The following is a 22,520-nucleotide window of genomic DNA, read 5'->3' as shown; positions in this document are numbered from 1 at the left end:
TTTTTGCAGTGCATGCATGCCATAAAATCAAATAATAATTCAAAGGCACAGTTACAGTTCGATGGCACAATCAATGAAGAAAAAACCTTTAAGATAGATACATCTCTTGCTTAAATGTATGCCAAATATTACTTGTAAATAAAAAGAAAACATTTCAAATAGTTTACCAATCCATCCCTTGAGACAAATTGTTCAAATAAAAATCATTCACCACAATTAAAAGCATACCTGTTTATTTTATTTACGCAAGCAAACACTTCCCCAACGTACGGCAGAATAAATCTGACGCTGAATTGTGGGAAATGCACTTAAAAGCGAGGAGTTTGGGATCAAACCTTTATTGTTTTGAAAACTCTAAATTCTTTTACAATACAGTCATGTTTTCGTTACTGATGTAATGGATAATATACAATGTCATTGTTAAATTCAATAAAGACACACATTCACAAACATGAAATATTACTTTCTATATCTCGACGTCCTACAACAGAGAAGATATGTGCTGTTATTCATCCATCCAATGCTTGTTTTTGACAGCACAAACGCCTCCTTTTTAAAATCAACAAAACGTCGTCTTTTTTTGAAAGTGCATCTGAAGGATTGCGAGATCTGGCCTCTGCCGGGCCGTCCAAACGTACTTCATAATAAACAGGCGGGTCATACTGTGCTGTGAGTGACAATCAGCAGTTATATTTTTATACCGATTCGTCCGACTACAACGCATATCCAGACGAGAAAATTAAAGAAAATATATCTATATGCATGCCATGACCATTCCTCTGTTAACATTTACAATAAATGTATATTTTCATAACCTTCTTAAGTAATTAAGCGGATCGTGATAGTGTCCCACCCGCCCCAATATATTGATAATAATGATGAACTAATATATAACATCCAAATATGCTTCATTTTAGCTTTACAGACTTTTCGCAATGGCTCTCGAGCCATCATACGCTGATAAAGTTATTATCATTTGGTCCACATTTACAAATCCTCTGCGTATAAAAAAAAGTGATAAAACGGGCTGCAACAGAGGCAAAACAATCAGGGGGAAAATGGTTTTGTTAAAGATGAGCGAGTCTGTTTAAAAAACAAAACAATAAAAACAGTGAGCTCATTACAATATGATAATTTTACAAGATTACACTTTCTTATTCCACGGTACGGCTTTTACTCTGTAGAATTTGGTGCCAAGAGGAACTTTGAACCGGTTTTGAGCCTAGAAACAAACAATAATAAATAAGACATATTTAAATGCAAGTAACAACACCAAAAATATTTAAAAAGTGCCTGCTTTAATGATTATGAAAACAATAAGATAAACCTCAAGAAACTGATTAATCAACATAAAGAATTTAAAGTATTTTCGACTAGTTTAAATACATGACCCGCATATTAACCATCGTAAAAACAACAAAAGTGATTGATTAAAACGGTGTAGGGATTTAAAATGTCAATTTCTGATCTTGTCAATCTACATAAAATAATAAAAGTAATTACATTAAAGGCAGACACGTGAAATAACATAGTAATACCTTTTTGGCTTGGCAATATTCCTTCTCCATGACTTTTCCCAAAACCCACGGCCGCCGTGTGGCTCCGCTCGCTGAACAATTCAAATATTTGAGAAAAAATGTAAATATGTTGTCAAATAACAATAATAAATACTAATATTATATCAGGCTCTTCTTCTGTGATCATGCATGTCGTCTAAAATTAATTAATTACTGCAAGCATACAAAAAAATTAATTCCAAGGTAACAACACCTCTGTTTATTATATATAACACATTTATAACACATTTAAGCATGCACTTTGGGCAAGAACTTGCAAAACTACGCTGTTAGAGGAAATACATCAATCTCTCTGTTAAATAGAGCAGGCGTGTGCATGTCTGACTGACCTGGCTTGAGGTCCAAAGCTGTAAGAGACTCTGAATGCAGGAAATAAAGGGTGGGTCCGACAGTGAAGAGAACATAATTATCGTGCCTCTCGTCCAAAATGATGAGAACCAAGTCGCCCACCTGAAAACTAAAGAACGAGGAGAGGCTTTCAAAAGGATGTGGAAAATAGCAGATCATTAACATTAATTTGTGACAATGCTTACTCTCGAATGGCGATCTTCTCTGAGTGCCTTGATGATACGGACGACATACTCTGTGACATCTATAAAAAAATTAAATAAGAAAAACAGATGATATTTGCAATAGAGACAGAAATGATGCATTCATTTTCAAGACCATCACAAACTGAAATTGTTACATTGCAAATTAAATACATTTTAGTCGTTACATTGTACAATTGCTTTCTACAACAAACACATATTATGCTTGCAAGAAATAATGTGTACTGTAAACAAATGCGATAAGCCTGCCATCTAGTGGTAGGGAGTTAAATCAGCACACTGATTTGCATGCATTTGTAGTTAACAGTCAACACCCACAACAGTGATTTGCGTCTCAAAATGCATCATAATGAGATAATACATAAGAATTTTTAGGTATATTTGTAATTTAGGACATTTCAAAGTAAGTTCAAGTCATAAACGTGACCCTGGACCACAAAACCAACCAGTCATAAGTCACACAGGTATATTTGTACCCAACAATACAGTTTTTATGCCAAAAATCATTAAGATATCAAGTAAAGATCATGTTAAATGAAGATATTTTATAAATTTCCTATCGTAAATATATCAAAAATGTATTTGTAATTAGTAATATGTGTTACTGAGGACATCATTTGGATAACTTTAAAGGCGATTTTATCATATTTTGATATTCAGATTTTCAAATAGTTGTGTTTCGGCCAAATATGTACAGTTGATGTATAAATCGTTTTAAAAAATTGACCCTTTGTGGTCCAGGGTCACAAATGTAATCTGAGCTGTTAGGACTCTTAACAGCTCATAAGCTGCATTGCTCTCATGCACGATAATGGGTTGATTTTATAATTTTTATAATTAAACAGTGTCGTATTTTGCATATAAATATTTATGCCTTTGAAATTCAGGTTAAAGTCTCATGATCAAATAATGAGATTTAGAGCATCAACGTTTGATTTCAATCTTTGATATGATATTACTCAGTCAATATTAAAGATACCCAGCTAATTTTTTACAAAATGTTTTTTTAGATTATGTGTGAATCACAAAAAATTACTTTAGCTGGGGTGTTTTTACAGACGTGGTCACATTTATTTAATTATTTAAGGAACAGGCCGACTTTTTGGGACTTTAGCTTATTCCCCATATCCTCCATACATCCCTTTATCATCTTCGTGCATCCCGTAACTCTGTCTGACGCATCCACCGCTAGCCTAGCTTAGCACAAAGACTGGAAGTAAATGGCTCCAGCTAGCATACTGCTCCCAATAAGTTGACAAAATAACGGCAACATTTTCCTATTTATATGTTGTGATTTTTATAGTCACAGTGTACGTACAAATAACAAGGTCATATGAGACGCACCCATCTTTTAACCATATACGTACTTGGAACTATATTCTCAGAAGGCGAAGCACTGCTACTTGAGCTATTTTGTCACTTATTGGGAGCAGTATGCTAGCTGGAGCCATTTACTTCCAGTCTTTGTGCTAAGCTAGGCTAGCGGTGGGTGCGTCATACAGAGTTACGAGATGCATGAAGATGTAAAGGGTAAGTATGGACTTATCTAACTCTTGGGGATATGGTGAATAAACTAAAGTCCCAAAAAGTCGGCGTGTTTCTTTAAAGAAAAAGTAATCTATACAGATTTTTGCTTAAAGTCGCAGTGAAATGAAAGTAGCAATTGTCTTAGTGGTGGCGTTTATTTGAGTGGCTGGACTTGAATTCATCCATCGAGAATTGATTGGATCGTTTAAATTAGGGTCATATTGCTTTTTGTTGCAATCTTTTCCCAGATCCCACCCACCTGCCATACCATATGACTGGAAGTAAAGAGAGATTGTTTTGAGGAGGGGAGGAGGTTTGCCTTTTTCATTAAAGATTGTAAGTGCATATTAATTTTTTAAAAATAATTAAGCTCACAGATAATTAATTCGTAAAAAAAGACCACAATATTTTAAAACAAAAGTTTTTCATTTAAATTTCATTGCGACTTTAATATCGAGTTGCCAAATATGACTTCTTGTCATTCTTTACCCCCAAATGTATGTTTGTGTGTCAATATTTGACGTGTGTAATTGAGTAAACACTGTATTGTTTTAATTACCATCACTAATTACTGCTGCGCTTGTTCAAGTGGTCAATTATGAATACAAGACGAGCACAAAGGACACAAATACAAATGATCCATTTAAATGATGTTCTCATACAATTATCACAAGATATCAGACATAAGACAGCACGAGCATGAAAATGTGTATACACACACAGAAAGAAAGACATTTACCAGTCTTTGACTCAGTCTTTTGTTCTCTTCCTCCTTCATATGTAAGGTCTGTAACACAATAATAAATGACTTATGGCGCTTTTCCATTGCATAGTACCCCACGGTTTGGTTTAGTTTGGGTCGGGTCAGCTTACTTTTGGGAGCTTTTCCATTGGGATCACTTCGTAGTACCCGATACTTTTTTTCGTACCACCTCGGTTGGGGTTCCAAGCGACCCGAGCTGATACCAAACGTGACGCGTAAACACTTTAGTTCACTGATTGGTCTGAGAGAATCGTCATCGGCGCCGTCATCCTATTATGTAAAATATTAGCTTTAGCTTAAGCTTGCTACTAGCTTGCGCTGTCTCGAGCAAACATGTTGTCATCTGTGCTCTGTTTTAAGTTTCCAAACACCCTTTTAGCGATTAAAAACATCCACAGGTTGTGAATCAGGAACACATAACAGTTTTTTCCAGACTTGCAGTTTGTGGCGGCACATTCGCGACGTGCACGTCAGTATTATTTATGCTTTAATGCAACTTCATTGAGGCTCAACGGGTGTTTGAACAGAAACTGTTATGTGAGACAGAGGTAGTTATAAACGCGATGTGCAAAGTAAACTTCTATTTGTGGTGGCCAATTTTAATTTTGTGGCGGCACATTCGCGACGTGCACGTCAGTATTATTTATGCTTTAATGCAACTTCATTGAGGCTCAGCGGAGTCGTCGACTGACGCCACGGGTGTTTGAACAAAAACTGTCATGTGAGACAGAGGTAGTTATAAACGCGATGTGCAAAGTAAACATCTATTTGTGGTGGCCAATTTTAGTTTTGTGGCGGACTAATAAATAAATGTATGGTAAGGTACAAGGACGCTCTCTCTTGTATGATGTCACAGCCGTATGCAGCGCAAATATAACGACACGCCTATAATTCCTCCCACTGCGAAGTGATACTAAACTCAATGGAAAAGCTAACCACGCCAAAGTGAGGTGAGCTGACCCGACCCAAACCAAACCAAACCGCGGGGCACCATGCAATGGAAAAGCGCCATTACAGCACCATACAAAGAGTAATGATCAAAACATGTCAACAAAAATAAACTACATCCAATACATTAATATAAAAAAAATTAAGTAAATGTAAATTACCCTTTCCAAAATCAAAATGCGTTGTTTTTCTTCAGATAGCATAGGGTTGTCACTAAAATCAAATATGCAAAATAAACGTTAGAAATTACAAATATAAATATTGTTAAATAATAATTAAGATGTCAAATTTTCCATTCCAATACTTACAAAGCTTGAAACTCTGACTATGTTTGCATAATATACAACTCATCTACAAGCTGAAGTAAGTTCTCACCTACATCATCATAAAACAACTTCATGGTCTTGTCCCTTTCTATCTACCTGTCGTTGAAAAGTTACTTCACTCATCTTGAAGTTGGTCGCTATACTGCCTGCCATCAAGTTTTGATAATCATCCATGGGTGGTAGATCTTTCAGCACAGAGGATCCAAAGATCTGTAACTCTTAACTCTACACTTAGACATATCTACACAGAACATCAGACTGCATTTCATGTGACTTTTATTTTGTATGTAGTCTTCATCGCGAGGCCACTTACTGCACTGTCATCATGCTGGCCTCCACGGCTGACTCCACCCTCTCGTCATCCTTAAACGCAGCCATGGATGCCAGCCTCTCCGGGTCGGAGGCAAAAGGGGAGAGGACTTCAGGATGGGCAGGCCCACAGGCACCTTGGGCTTCTGTGAGAACAGGTGGGGGATTTGGTGGAAAAAAGGATGAGGACACAAGGACGGTGTTTCGCATGCGGTTAAGCTCCTCCTCCAGCTGTTTCTTCTCCTGAAGGATGGTGGCGCGGTCCTCGGAAAGCGTCTCAATCAGACCTTAAGATAAATCCAGACAGAGTGAAATGTTGTAAACATTTATCAGTGTGACAGTGACATCTTAGTGCTGTTCAAAAACGTGACAAACATGTAGCAAAGCTCAATTATTTCCTGAACCTTTATCTTTTTCTTGTTGCTGCATGACGCTGTTGAGCTTCTCGGTCAGTTCGTTGATGATTTGCTCTTTCTTCACCTTTTCTCTTGTCAGAACAGTATTGAAGTTGGTCTGGGGATGAACACGACAATAAATTTGTATTCAAGAAGAAGGTTAAAAATGTTAGCTTTTTGTGTCACAATATTTATAAATGTACATCATAAGGGGAGACTCCACTTTTTTTGGAAAAAATGCTCATTTTCCAGCCCCCATAGAGTTAAACATTTGATTTTTACTGTTTTGGAATCCATTCAGTACCACTTTTAGCATAGCTTAGCACAATCCATTGAATCTGATTAGACCATTAGCATCACAAAAAAGTTTTGATTTAGACTTTTTCCTATTTCTTAACTCTTCTGTAGTTCCATCGTGTACTAAGACCGATGGAAAATTTAAAGTTGTGATTTTCTAGGCAGATATGGCTAGGAACTATATTCTCATTCTGGCGTAATAATCAAAAACGTTGCTGCCGTAACATGGCTGCAGCAGGCGTAGTGATAGTACACAAGTCCCCTTGGTAACTTTCAATAGCAGGGGACTTTTTTCGGGCACTATGTAATATTGCATTGGACGATGTAACTACAGAAGAGACAAGTTATAAATAGGAAAAATATCGAAACTCTTTGGTTATTTTTGAGCGTGATGCTAATGGTCTAAGCTATGCTAAAAGTGGTACCGCCAGACGCGGAGATAGGCCTAATGGATTCCAAAACTTTAAAAATCAATGTTTTTTTCTAGGGAAGCTGGATAATGAGCATATTTTTTTAAAAGTGGAGTGTCCCTTTAAGCCTGATTTATACTTCTGCGTCAGATCTACAGCATTGCACTATATAGCCTGACGTGTTTCCAAGCAAAATAGACCAAGTTGAGGCGCAATATTTAACCACTCAAGCTGCAAGCCTTTTCACAGCCATTATTGCTGATGCTTTTCCAAAAACGTACACAACAAGCTGCTTCTTCATTGGCGTTTGCCTTGATAATGTAGGTTACCTACACCAGTAACATGGACATTGCCTACTAGTGGCCGGCATGTGAAATTGCAAACGCCATGCAGTTTTAGCCCCTACCTGCTGCTCAGCAATGAGCGAGGTCTTCAGGTTTTGCATCTCTTCATTTTTGGTGCGTTCCAAGAGCTCCATTTTGGCCAAGAGAGACGCCCTCTCCTCGGTCCACTCACCGCTGTGTAGGGGAAACCCAGTGCAGGCATCAACACCAACCTCAGTCTGCTCTACAGAAGATGCCACCCTGAAATGTAGAAGAAGGTTTGAAAATTAGCTTTAAAAGGTGATGTCTTTCTTGTAATTTATCATTTAAATTGTCTTTTTTGTAAGGGTCACAAATTTGTTTCGCTTCTTGCAGGTCTTGCTTTCCCCAAGCAGACCACCACACATTTTTTTTCTAGTAAACATCTGTGAAGCTAGCTACATAAAGAACAAGAATAAAGCTTTTGATAGTACTTACATCTCAGTAGATTGTCTGTCTTTAAGCTGAATTTCAAGTAGTTCAATTTTTCCTAACAGTCTGCTCTCAATCTCCTCTTTTTGGAGTTGAACGTCTCTTAAGGCCTCTTGTAATGCAGATTTAACCGCCTCCTCTTTCTGCTCCTCTGCCCTCTGCTGGGCTTCAATCCTCTCTTGTTCCAATCTTCCAGACAGCAGTCCGTTTTCTGCTTGCAGGTCACCAATAACAGTCCTCAGATCTTGTTCTGTCTCTTTAAAAGCTTTCTGCCTCTCCTCCTTTTCCCTCCGTAAGGCATCTAGCTGGCCATCAAAGTCCTCCTGGATCTTCTGAATTCGTTCCTCGGAGTCTTTCTCCGCATCCTGTGACTTCTGCTTGAGCGCTGAAAACTCGTGACGGAGCAAGGTGCTCTCCTCTTCGTGTCGATCCACGAGTTCAGAGATGCAGTGGTCCTTTTCTAATCTCATGAGGGCTCGAAGGTTGGCTTGGCCCAACTCGTACTCTTCGTTCTTCTGTTGGAGCTGTTGATTTAGCGTATCGATCTGCGTCTGCAAGGCGGTAGTTTGAGCATCCAACTCTGCTTTCAACGCATCCTCCTGGGAACTTTTGACTTCCTCGTATTGCATTCTCATGTCCTCTGTCTCTGCATCCTTAAGCGCCAACTCGACTTCTAGTTTGCAGCGGGCATCTGCAAGTTCTGTGACACGGGCATCTAAATCTTTTAGGCGTCCCTCACGCTCCTTGAGTTCGACCGAGTGGGTCTCCATCACCTCTCTTAGCCTCACCTGGTTCTCCTGGGCAAGGTTGTCAAGTGCACTTTGTTTCTCCAGTCTCATAGATTTGAGCTCTGCTTCATGTTGTTGCTTCAACTGATCCTCAAGTTCTTGAAGGTGCATCTTCTCTGCATTCTCCATCTCCTGTTTTATTCTCTGTTGGCCACGCTCAATCTCAAAGTGAAGGTTCTCCAGTTGCCCAGCAAGTTCATCCTTGGACAACAACGCAGCTTTCAGCTCTTCGCTTTGCTTCAAGATCTTCACCTCAAGGTCTTGCACGGCCTGTTTGTGAAGGTTCTGCTCTTCTTGCATAGAACGTTCCTTCTCGTTCTCCAGCTGAGATATTTCCTTTTCCTTGCGCTCCACAAGTCCCTCAAGATCCAGCATCGCTCTCTGGACATCTCTGACAATTTTCCGATTGCCCTCCAGCTCTTCCGTGAGGGTAAGTAACTGCTTTTCGTGATCTTCCTTCAGACTCTTGAGATTGGTTTGTTGCGTTTCTCTTAGATTCTCTTCGTGGCGGTCTCTGATATTGTTGAGAACATTTCGGACCTCAATGGTCGTTGTTTTCAGTGCAAACCCGAAGTCCCGTTGTTCCTTCAAAACAAGTCCCCGAAAGTGATAAAGGTCTTCTTTAACTTTCCTCAAATTGTTCTTGGACTCTTCCGCAGCAGAACGATACCGATCCACGGACAGCTTGAGCGTTGCAATCTTTGAGTTTTCCTTCTGGAGCGTAGTAGTGTCCTGGATGCGCTTGCTGTCGATTGCATTTATGACAGAAGAGTAAAGAGATTCCACCATCATCTCTGGACTTGTGGGATCACTGATAGGATTAGGTGACATCAAATTCCCCTCTATAACAAATTCGTTAACTGCCGACATAAAATCCGACTCTGGACTTCCTGCCAACGAGTCCAAGTCCAAAGAGGCTTGCTGTAATACAGTATCCATATTGGGGTGTCCAATGGTTTCAAAATCGAAAGTCTGAGCATCTATGCTGTCTGGTGATAAGTCCTCCAATGGACCAGGAAGACTCAAGGGTTGGCAGTCTGGTGCTTTTAGACTGAGAGTGGACAATGTTTTGGTGGAGGTAGAGGTGATTGGAGTTGTGCTTTCAGATCTGGGTGTAAACACGTTGGATCTTTGAGCACTGTGGCTACAGGAAACCTATGTGATCAATATGACAAGTTAAAACCGTATGATAACAATAGTAGTCAAATGAGACTATGCATCCAGCATTTATCCAACAAGACCTACAATGCATTCAGGCGATACATGTAATCATAAAATATAATGCAACAGCTACACATTTTATAACAGCTGTTCTAAATGCCATTTTATTCAAGAAAAAATACTGTCATATTTAATATTAATTTGTTAATTATTCCACGTAATCCGTAAAAACGTTCAACCATAGAGTGCCGCAGGGATGACTATTTTTGTTCAACACATACCTTATTTTTTGTGATAATCTTAAAGTCTTAATTGTGAGGGAACCAGTATCTCGTTAACGTCTGGGTTAGCCTACAAAAATACATCATCCTTGCGGCACTCCATTGGACTATAATCATGACATTGCTTAAACATGTTACACTATAGTCCAAGACAACAATTATCATACGAATGAAAGCAAATTTAAAGCACCTTTTGTTCATTTAGTAGGTCTGTGATGGTTTGTGACATCTCATCCACACTTTGAGCAGCCTGAACCAGCTGTTGGAGAACTTCCACATGATGGTTCAGTGGCTGAAAGTCACACAGTGTTGGGACCCTGAGGTAAGAAAAAAGAAAGATTATTAGGCAAAGACTTAATATTTAAGAAGCGATTGTACTTTGAATGGTATGTATCATCAAAAACTCTATTAGAAGCATTTGATTCAGATAATGTGTATACATAGGCAAAAATCCCAGGGTGGTTGGGGGGGAAGGTCCCCCCATCTGAGGGTTGTCCCCTCCTAAAATTATCATTAAAAAACACATAAATCATATAAACATATACACTTTAAATAATTGTGTGCAAGCAGTAAAACAATACAAATGCAAGAAAGTTTTAAATTTAAGAAACACAGTGGTTTGGTCCATTGGCTGCTTTCTATCTTTACATCATTTACACATACAAGTCCTGTGAGATGCGGAGTCATTATTAAATTAATCATGACAGAAACTGATTATAACTTTACCTAGCTAGCAGTCATAATGTTTAAAACCAAGTTCAAATTTCATTGGTGGCTTAATTGTAAACAACTTTCAATAAATAAATGGTTTTGAAAAAGTATATATTAGGCTTTTCTTGGCGTACACAAATCTTTACAAGTACGATTTTGGCTGTATTATTTGTGTCCCCTTTCAAAAATTGCTGTGTAGAAATTTTAAGTTTATTGTCCCACCATACTGTTAGATATAATGAACCCCCGTGTGCACAGTATATGACACTCATAAACATATGGCTGTAAGGTCTGAAGGTGGAAACACTGATACAATGATGTGATTTACCTGAGGTAAGGTTGAACCTCGGAAGGACAACATGACTTGAGATACTGCAGGTCACCCAGGGAAATATCTGGAAGCTCAAAGTCAAACTTTCTAGGCTTTCGGGTCTAAATGTATAAACCAAAAATGTATTTAACTCCAAAAATGTATGAAAGAATGCATTACAAAAAAAAACTTGCATGTAAATTTGCAACCTTGCAAACAAATTTTTGTTTCCTATAAAAACAAAATATTTAAAAACTCACACAAAATGAAGAGGGTGGCCATGAATCCAACCCACGAAACAACCGATTTCTGAGAAATGACTTTCCTGAAACAAACAAAAACATTTGAAGCGCTCTCCTCAAGCCATAAGTGAGTCTCAAATATTGCATAACGATTAATTGCAACTAATCGTTTGCAGAATAAAGGTTTGTGTTTACTTTTTTTGAAAATATGCTCATTTTCCAGCTCCCCTAGAGTTGAACATTTCATTTTTACCGTTTTGGAATCCATTTAGTTGATCTACGGGTCTGGCGCTAGCACTTTTAGCATAGCTTAGCATAATCCATTGAATCTGATTAGACCATTAGCATTGCACTAAAAAATAACCAAAGATTTTCAATATTTTTTCTATTTTAAACTTGACTCTTCTGTAGTTACTAGGGATGCACCGAATCCAGATTTTTTAGGTTCGGCCGAATCCCGAATCCACCGTTTAAGATTCGGCCGAATCCGAAACCGAATACCGAATCCTACTCGCATCCTTATTCCAACACAGTAAAACACATTAATGAAGTAAAAAACGTCCACAGCAGTGTATTTTTCATTTTATTTAATTTTAACTGTACATTATGCCAGGATGACAAGTTGGAAAAACTATTTTGACAATTACCATAAGCCTATGCATAATGAAAGCGATGCGTTGCGACACGCTCGTTTTTCCAATAAGCAAGCAGCTCCGCGCTGAAAACTATATTTAACTTTGAGTGAGAAGCTCCGCTCGTCAATGTCAGTCTTCACACGGCCGTCCAATTACAGTGGAGGAGGGGCAGGACATTACCACAGCAACCAACCGGCTCACAGCTGAAGCATCACAGCTACCAAGCGCTCGGCTGAAAAACAGCTGGCATTTGGGGTCCTCAAGGCGTTTTCAGCGGTGTTTAAAAGTTTTGGTGTGTCCAGCTGACCGAAAGAAAAAGCTCATCTCCACGTCAGCACCCGATGTGTGTAATCAACGGCTGCGTGACGTCGATCAGCGTAGCGCAAGCCTAGGATTCGGTTCGGTGGAAAAAAAATCTAGGATTCGGCCGAACCCGAACCCCGCCAAAAAGCCCAGTATTCGGCCGAATCCGAAACCGAATCCTGGATTCGGTGCATCCCTAGTAGTTACATCGTGTACTAAGACCGACGGATAATTAAAAGTTGCGATTTTCTTAGGCAGATATGGCTAGCAACTATACTCTCATTTTGGCGTAATAATCAAGGACTTTGCTGCTGTAACATGGCTGCAGGAGGCGCAATGATATTACACAGTGCCTGGAAATAATACCCTGCTATTGAAAGTTATCAAGGGAACTATTTTCGGGCAGTGCGTAATATCATCGCGATGCTAATGGTCTAATCAGATTCAATAGATTATGCTAAGCTATGCTAAAAGTAGTACCCCCAGACCCAGAGATCAGCTGAATGGATTCCAAAACGGTAAAAATCAAATGTTGAACTCTAGGAGAGCTGGAAAATGAGCATATTTTCACAAAAAGTCGAGTGCCCCTTTAAGTATTTATATATAATATAAATTATACATACACATTTTTTAAAAATATACATGTGTGCGTGTATTTATAAATAAATAATTATTATATAAAGTACACACACACACACATATGATGTAAACACAAACTTTATTCTGCAAACGATTAGTTGGACTTAATCATTATGCACCCAAGGCTAAACAAAGTACTAAGAATTTACTTACTGAAAAGCTTCCCGAACGTTTCCCTTTTTACCTTTTCCGCCTCATAGAGGTTTTTTCCATCTTTGACAAGAGCGTTAGCCCACTGAGAACAAAAAACACAAGAAGAAACGGTTAACGTTCTGCCAAACAGCTCCTCCCGAGTCATTTTACAAATTTCATATATTAAAGTAGCTTTTTCTCACTTGTCTGTAGTGTCCTATAAACATTTTTCGCCTGACCACCTCCACTACGGCGAGACAGTACATCTGTGGAACGGTGCTGAGAGCCTCCACAACCCTCACTCGCTCCAGCAGCTCCGTCAGAAGCCTCAGGAGAGCCTGCAGCTTCTCTCCATCCTGATCGGCGTGAAGCATCACATAGCAGCACCATCTGATGGAGGAGACGCAGACGTAAAGCTTAGGCAAAGCAACATTACTGGTAAAGTCAACAATTTTGATTCAAAAATCCACCCTTCTTTTTAAACCCTATTAAACCAAAGCAGTTTCATTAGACATGCTGCTTTGATTCTCTTGTTAATGTGACATCACACAAACAAAGCCCCACCCACAACCACTGATTGATTGGTTTATTATATCCAAAAGCTTTTCTAAATGTGTTTGTTAGTACATTGTAGCACTAAAGCGGCTAAATATACTATTGTCTCAGACTGTATTCACAGGAATCAGATCTATTTTTTACTGAAAGTGCTCATTGTTTGTTGGTAAGGGAGTGAGGAGCTATAGCTCATTTGCATTTAAAGGTACAAACACGAAAATTGCGCTTATATGCTCCCACCCAAATAGGGGCATTTTGGACACGTTATAAAAAATGATATGCGAGGTATTTTGAGCTAAACCTTCACATTCTAGGCACACCTGAGACTTATATTACATCTTGTAAAAATGGGCATAAAATGTGCCCTTTGAACATTTTAATATAAACCCTAAAACTACTTTCCAAGCGTGCCGCACAAGCCCTTAAAAGTGAACCCAAAACGTCTTGATCGCCCCAGTGACTGGTCCTAGTAAAGCTCATAAACCCCGCCTCCCCCATGTTATTCAATGGGACTTGAGACCAACTAAACAATTTAATTACACTTCAAATATCTTTTTATCCGAAGCTGGTTTTTGTTACTGTATTTTTATCACGCTGATGTAAATTCAAGTGTTTGTTTTTAAAATAAGTTATTTTTTAGTTAGCTATATAATGCTATAAAAACTGTGGTGTGACATCATGATTGACAGCTGTGATATGCACATTCTGGGAGAGCGAGGGCAGGGCCTTGATTTCGCGGGCATTACTTCCTGCTCACTACTGCGCAGGAATGGTCTCGAAATCGATACTGCGCAGATTCAAAGATGTCAGTGTCGTATCGGGACACTGGCAGCTTCACTTTTCACCAATGGAAGAGAGCGAACGGCCGTCGTCCATCTTTTTTTACAGTCTATGCTACTTTCGTGTATAAAAAAAGAAATAAAAGTCTTACTTGAGACGAACTTGAAGGTTGTTGGCGAGCTCCTGTTTGGCAGTGGTACACTTCTGCTTGATGTCTAACAACTTCCTGTGGTTGGTCAACATGATCATCAGCTGGTTGGCGTGACTTAAACACAGATCGGGCAGAACTGAGGTGTCCTTCAGGTTTTCTGCCCTCTGCTGGTTGGCAAGAAATCCCTGAGATGGGAAATAATCGTGTGAAACTAAGTCGGCTTGACCGACTTTAGAAGCAAACGTCAGCATTTCTAAACAATTACAATAAAAACTATATACCTGAGCAAGTTCCTTCTGTTCGTTGACCAACTTCTTACAGCTTGCTATCATTTGGTCAAGTGCATACAGTCTGTCCTCAAGACCTTTGATGGCCTTCATGTTCTGATTATCCAGTTTGGTAATCGTCTCACGGCATTCAGTTAGAAACGGCTGGATTATTCGTGGATCAAGCCTGTAAATGCACAGAAATGCACAGGGACTGTGAAAAATATAACCAGTTGTGTCATGTGAATGTTATGATGCTATTTGCGATGAAATGATGAAAATCTACAATCCAGGTCAACCCTTAAGAACAAGTTCTTTACTGTCTTGACTTATTTAGGGCAGATCCTCTTAGAGCTTCACGGTATTAATGCAAATGCAATATGCAATAACTTGTTAAATGATGCTGTAAACACTATGCAATAAAATAGTTGAAGGTATTTGCTGGTCATCTAGACTGCTAAACTAGACTTAAAAACCACCAGCAACACATGACAAACATGTTATAACATGGCAGATCTAGTTTATCACTCACCCTATTGATTGAGTCAAAACACTTTCTAACTACCGACTCCACGTCATTGGGTCTGTCCTGCACATTGATCCAATCCAACAACGTGACATTAAAAAAGGGCATGGGTTCCCTCTCAGGAGACTCCTCCTCTTCCTCTAGTGCTGCTTTCAGGCTACAGCTGCTCTTTAATCTGTCTTGAGGAGAGGATGATGCTTGGGATGATGTCTCTCCTGCGCAAGAGACCGGTGAAGGTGATTTCAGATTCTTCTGCGAGTCTGCGGGGCAATGTATAGTGGACCGAGTGGACGTTTCTCCTTCGCCCTCGTTTTCATCCTCTTCATCAGTGGTTTTCGGGTTTGGGGTGCTGGATTTCTCCAAGCTTTCTTTGTAGCTGTGTCGAGTCAAACATTCAAGTAGAGGAATCTTGGCCATGACTGAGACAGCAGTGCCCAGCCTGAAGAATGAAAGCAGAATTAGTCATTTGTCTTACATTTAATAATGTCTGATGGCTACACAACTTTCATACCACACAATTTAAGTGGTTGCACACTACCAGTTCTAAAGTTTTATTCAACCTGCCAACCCACAAGTCGATGAAGTTACCCTGATAACACAGGTTGTGGCTAGAAGGGATACAGCTACAGACAAAATCTTGAGAAATCTCGCCAGATAAGCACTGTTTTCATTCAAATCCTACCCCCTAAACCCAGCATCTCACAAGATTTGTCCGTAGCTGTATCCCCTCTAGCCAGAACCTGATAACACTATCTATATAGCTTTGATAAAAATCTGTATAGTTGAAGAGATTTACTTTGTGAGTTTTAATTTGATGTCCTCAAAGTCCTGTTGGTAATTTGTGTAAGCAGTGTCGAACTTCAGGAGCAATTTCTGGTAGGACAGGGTGCAGTCATCCAGGTTAGCCATGATGGCCGCCCATCCCTGGTGCTGAAGGTGTTCATCATGGACCAGTCGCTCACAAAAGGAGCAGAGCTTCTTGGCAACCTCATACATTTCCTTAAAGGTGAAATAGAACGGTATTTATCCTTGTTCTGTGATGTGACATGTAGACAAAAATTTTTTTGTTTGGGTCTGTAATGCCTTAAAAGCTTCCTAAAAACCTCTCTCAGATAGCTCTATTAAGGTGGGGGATTTCAAACGAGTGGTTTTGCACCTATTTGGCTCCCCCTGCTGGCTTAACTTGCAATCTCATTACTGATTGGCTGACTTTGCTGCCACTCAAAAAATATAGCCAATTATTTTAAAGTGGATGGGCAGTTAGATGCCTGTGATGTCATAAGCATCAGTTTTTCAGATTGGGCTGTTTTCTGGCTGACATTTCTAAAAGAGGAATTTCTATGAGACTGAGATGTTTAGCATGTTTAGCACTTTTTGTATGTTTGTGAATGTGGGTAGACTACTATTATTCAACAAAGACAAGGTAAAAATGTTTTTTCATTCTCTGTTCCCTTTAAAAAAAAAACTTCATAATTTGCATCCCATTGGACATGTACAGGTAACACACTTCCAAGCAAGCCTCTTTCATTTACAAAAACGCCTGTGTTACTTTGCCTTTAATTTGCATTGATGGTTTTGGCCGTTTCCCCACTCAGAAGTGGGTGGGGGGACTTTCAAAATTAAATGTTGATTTTTTTTGTTTACATTTATGGTAACTACAGTGTAATAATACTGCTTAAAGTAGAAAAAAACAGTGTATAATTTTACTAAAATTGTAAACGAATATCAAAACATATAGACCATATTAGTTATAAGCTGACATTACATTTATAACTTGTTTAACATTGCTATTAACAGTTACATTATTAATTAATAACATATAGCAGCTGATAGTACTGGCTATTTCTAATAAGTTTCCTTTTTAATGTCATTTCAAATTCTTATGTCTTTGGTTTATATTGTTATTTAAAATATATCTCTTATTTTTATTGTTGTTTCATGTTTTTTTTCCGTGTAAATCACTTAAAGCACTTTAAATACCATTTTGTATAAAATGGGCTATATAAATAAACTTGCCTTGCCAATTTAATTGTGGACCACTTTTCAGGTCAGGGCTCCAGACTGCTACCAAATGGTCGCATTTTGCCACCAACATTTGAGAGTGTGCCAGTAAATTTGACCTTTTTTGTGATGTGACACTGAATTTGAAACAGCACATTGTACTTTCTGCATCTATCATCAAAGTATTTATTAGTAATACAGTGGAAATTAGTAGAAATTTGAATATTTGGTTAGCATGTTGATTTACAGTGTGTGCCCCTAAATTTTCTGGTTGTGCCCCTAAAATTTTCAGTTGGGGGCCACTGTGCTCCTAGTGAAAAAAGTTAGTCTGGAGCCCTGCAGGTCATCCACTTCTAACTTAAAGTGTTTAAAACAACTGATAGTTTTGAAACAAAAATTGATATAATTGTAAGGACGAGTTTGATCAATATCATGAGTTTACCACAGCCAGCTGTGTGCGGGAGGCCACCGTGTGAAAGACAGCGGGCATCATGAGCGACTCCTCCACCTTCAGCTCCATCTCATTCTCTATAGAGAAGGTCGTTTTAGGGATGGTTGGAGCTCGGTCGCACAGGATCATCTCTTTGTTGAACAAGAAAATGGGATTGGTGTCCTGAGGAAAGCAGACAAAAAACAAATCAGGATTCAAGCTAATTCCACCTTACAATGTGACTCCAATGACATGTAGTATTTTAAGGTAATTTTCATATTCAAAGTCTTAGTAATAAATAATAAATATTTCTCACACAGATGATTTTTTTTACACAGTTTTGGAGTAAATCTGATGATCACTCACCGTCCCAGCGCTGTAGCTGCACACGCGCCTCTCTGCCACCATACATTCCCCTCCATTGACCACCAGCACCTGGTGCTGGATCGCAATCTTATATTTGGCCTGAATGGCATGTTTAAGGTCCAAAACACTATGAAGAGTGTAAAATAAAAACAGCATTAGCAAAACAAATTACGCCACAACATAATCGAAAAGAATAGACATGCAGAACTTATTTTATTTATTTAGTTATCAGGGACATTGCACATTAAAAAAAAATTTCTATAAATGCTCCAAACTTAGCTAAAGGCTATTTTTCATCCGTTGTCCTTGGTCAGAAAGTTACAAGTCATACTTACAAAAACATACTAACTTTTACAATATTTTTTATAAATTAAATACCAAATATTTTGGGGGTATAATGTAAGTACACAACTGCATGTAATATATCACATGGTGCAATAGGGGTGGGAATCGTTTGGATCCTCATTAATCGATTCAGAATCGATTCTTAAGGTTCCGATTCAATTCAGAATTGATTCTTGATGTGCTAATTAGAATATTTGTGACGTTATTACATCGTCCGTGTGCAACACCGCTCCCACGGCTGACTTCCTTTTTTTGGTTACGATAAAGTCACATTATTATTTTGTAAACTAACTTTAAAAAAAATATTTTTTGACATTTGTGACTCATCTAGAATCGTCCGGATCGCGATGCATCTAAGAATCAACTTTTCCACAACCCCTACTGTGCAAGTGCTTTTTGGATATTTCATTAGAAAAATCTTACATATTGTGCCTTTAAGATATCAAATTCAAACACTCATTGTTTCAAAAATGTTGAAGCCTTACGTTTGGACGGCAAGTTCAGTGTCAAACGTTAACGTGCTTCCATTGTTGACTTGAAACACATACAACTTCATGATGAATTCTCCACTGAGTCTGACTCCAGCTTGAGTTGTTCATCTAGTCAATTATGGCTGTCCAAACCAAAATAAAAAACACACAGACAAAAACACAAAGCAAAATCAGATTGGGGATAAGATCATTTAAGTAAAGATGACAAAAGATGTGTATCCACAAAAATAACTTTTCTTTCTCAATGATAAGACTTTAATTGATACACAAAAACACAAAGTGGCGGTTTCGCATGAAGAGCTTATCCTAGTCCCAGACTAAAATGCATGTTTGAGCTGCCTTAATTTAAAAGCATCTTGTACTGACATATCTTAACAGATATCATTGTTTTGTCTCAAGATGCTCACCAGTATTGTAAGGTATGTTTAATAAACACTACTTAAAAAAATAGTTCACCCCAAAATGATAATTTTATCATAAATCACCCCTGTGTTGTTCTAAACCACCAACTGCTCCTATTGTCTACAGAACACATTTTATAGATATTTTTGATAAAAAAACGTGTGACTGTCCCATTGAAAAGAATGAAAGACATTGCCAAAAAGGTCCATGTTCCATCAGTCATTCAATAATAATATTATGAACAAAAAACGAACAACAAGGCTTAGCTAAAGTTGGCTTAAACTAAACCATGTCTGGGAAACCGACCCAAAAAAGCCCAAACTCTGAATCAGTAGGGTTTCCCAGGCAAGGTTTAGATTAATCTAGGACTATACCTTATGCTACGTACACACCAAATGCAGGGCATCTCGTTACTCGCTTTAGATTACTTGCGGGATTTAACTTCGTGTCATGTGAATTTTTGAAGTCATGCAATCATTGACTTTGTATGTAATCTACTCGTCCAAATTGTTGAGCTTGGTTTGGTGTGTATGCCTCAATTAGTTATATTAGGACATTTAAGTAGTTTTTACAAACAAACCTTGAGACAATGAAATTTTGAAACAAAACAATGACACTGATATATGTTAAGATATGTCAGTACAAGGTGTTTTTAAATTAAGGGGGATCAAACATGCATTTTAATCTGAGACTAGGATAAACCCTGGATAGGGTTTAGATTAATCCAGGACTAGCCCTTAGTTATATCAGGACATTTGGGGGGGGGGGGTCGCACACTGGACACGCATCGGCGTGCCGTTCTAAAAAAAAATCGAACACATTGTTTTCTATGAGTATACGCACACCGGCGCCAACAGGTGGAGCCTGTCCGCGGCGACTAGCTACGACTCAAGAAGTTGCTCAAATCCCTGTCGCGCCACAGAGCACCACTCACATAATTTAACATTAAATAACATCATATTTGTCCCAAATCAGTAACGATTAACCTTGGCTGCTAATGTATATTTAGCATTTTTAAGTAGACGCTATCTGACTAAGCTCGCGCTATTTAATGTGCACTTCCGGTGTACGATACCTCAGAGTTGTCCTAGACGCGACTCGACGCGGCGTGTCCGGTGTGCGACCCCCTTTAGGCCTGGTTTCATAGACAAGGCTTAGCTAAAGCCAGGACTAAGCCTTAGGTAAATTAAGGTGTTTAAGCATCTTTTATACACATGCCTTAGAAAAAGATGTTACTGGTTTGTATCTTTCAAAATCAATGGCACTGTCTTATTTTAAGATCTGTCAGTATAAGTTATTTTCCATTGACAGCTCAAACATGTGTTTTAGTCTAGGACTATCTTAATCCCTGTCTGTGAAACCGGGGGTTAAATCGTTTTTACAAACATACCTTACAAAAAACAATACTGGTGCGCATCTTGAGACAAAACAATTACACTGATGTATGTTAAGATGAGTCAGTGCAAGATATTTTATAATTAAGGCAGCTCAAACATGCATTTAGTCCTGGCCGGGAAACCACCCCATAATGTTTAACTGGTTACGCCAACCACTCAAAGTTTGCAAAATCAACAAGTTGTATGATAGCATACAAGACTGTCATTAGATAACAACCTGGAAACCCCTATACAATGCTAACAGGCTAAATCACCGTCTTCAGGGAATTCATTCCAGACCGGGACATAAAAGAAACATTATAAGATTACTACACAAGTGCTATGCAAAACTTTCAGGTTCTTTGTGATCTTATAATGTGCATAAAATTGTAAAACTAGACACTGATTAGCACGGACATGTGGACATTTTTAGGCTGAGTCATGTTGTTGCCTCTGGGTAAATATCAACACAGTTAAAAGGCTCTTTGTGTCCTAATATCCCATGAACAAATGTAAAACTTTAACACTATATTTTGTAACTGTAGATAGTTATTGTGGAAGGAGGCTCGTATACCAGAAATAACACGTGGTTTGTGTTTGCCTGCTTTGTGTGGACCATAAGGGTAACTGCCAATGCTTTGTAATGAAGGGTGACGGGCTGAAAGGGCAAACGATTCCGTGTAAACCAAATATAATGTAAACCATAACTTATGTTAGTCATAACTCTTTGTGTGTTAATATTGATTGTTGGGTTTCCCCTTGAATGTGCAGTTGAAACGTTATCATTTGTGATAACATGATCTCTCAAACACCCTATATTCTTAACATATGCTTATCGTTAAATAAAGATAAAATGTTCCCAGAGACCATACGCGATTACTGAAACCTCAATGTCTTCATTTGGTTGTTAAAACCCTAGTCTCTGTTTAAGCAGGGTGACACTATTTACAAATATCTGTCACAACGTCGCCAAGACAACCAATCCTCTGAAATATATAATGACATGAGATCTTACGACCCACTAAACCCTCATCCAACTTAACGTTACTTCGGCTGTTTTCGTTTTCATTAACTTACATACTGTTTAACGTGGTAAATATATACATTTCCTTTTAGGTGACTTAAACTGATCAATATTTGATACTAAATCAACTTTTCATAAAGCCAGATTCGTATAAGACAATCTTACCTGAGCTCTCTTCAGTCCATTCTCCGCGTCAACGCGGAATATTTGGTTAATTTTGGCTGAAATGTGACGGTTTCTGTCAGCTAGAGGTTGAAGCTGTCGTGCTAACTGGCTAACGCTCATCACTCCAAACACGGGCCTTTATTTTTAAATCCCATAAAGCGCACGAATCCATCCAAAATAAGCTCGTGTGAATTCACGAGTAGTTCATCTGTTAATAAATCTAATTTAGGATGGCTGGTAATGAGATGCGAGTTTTGTCATCGAGTTTTTGTCTCGCTGGGTTGCGCTAGCGCTTCTGCTGCTGTGTTTTGTTATTGTCGTCACTGCGCTGAATTCTGGGAAGGGCGACTGAGAACGAGCAAGCAGGACGAGCTGATCTGAGATCAGATGAAGAACGGCCCGTTTGTCGTTCTGAACCGTTGGTAGAAAAGAGACGAGATGGTCTGAAATCAGTCAACGGGAAACTGAGGGGTGTTATGAAAAGCGTTAGGAAAATTTTTATCATAATGTGAAGACGTTTTTCCATAAAAGAGATGAAAACCT

The 22,520-nt window shown here is 38.7% G+C and overlaps 1 protein-coding gene across 1 annotated transcript; it reads right to left on the bottom strand.

Annotated features, from left to right (window-relative positions):
• Positions 1-216: 216 nt before the first annotated feature.
• On the bottom strand, positions 217-22,318 carry rb1cc1 (RB1-inducible coiled-coil 1). Its single transcript, XM_073864036.1, has 23 exons — positions 21,978-22,318; positions 19,005-19,132; positions 18,175-18,301; positions 17,821-17,991; positions 16,174-16,376; positions 15,389-15,816; positions 14,867-15,042; positions 14,586-14,770; positions 13,303-13,489; positions 13,121-13,202; positions 11,409-11,473; positions 11,172-11,270; positions 10,318-10,449; positions 7,904-9,840; positions 7,510-7,687; positions 6,406-6,514; positions 6,006-6,288; positions 5,528-5,579; positions 4,395-4,442; positions 2,111-2,169; positions 1,907-2,034; positions 1,539-1,609; positions 217-1,222 (listed from the first exon to the last, which is right to left on the bottom strand). The coding sequence occupies exons 2-23, from the start codon at positions 19,073-19,075 to the stop codon at positions 1,145-1,147; spliced, it is 4,869 nt and encodes a 1,622-aa protein (XP_073720137.1). The 5' UTR covers positions 19,076-19,132; positions 21,978-22,318; the 3' UTR covers positions 217-1,144.
• Between the last annotated feature and the right edge of the window lie 202 nt (positions 22,319-22,520).

The sequence above is a fragment of the Misgurnus anguillicaudatus genome, chromosome 25 (genome assembly GCF_027580225.2).
Source record: "Misgurnus anguillicaudatus chromosome 25, ASM2758022v2, whole genome shotgun sequence".
Taxonomy (NCBI): Eukaryota; Metazoa; Chordata; class Actinopteri; order Cypriniformes; family Cobitidae; genus Misgurnus; species Misgurnus anguillicaudatus.
This window is presented reverse-complemented; position numbering and strand designations above follow the sequence as displayed.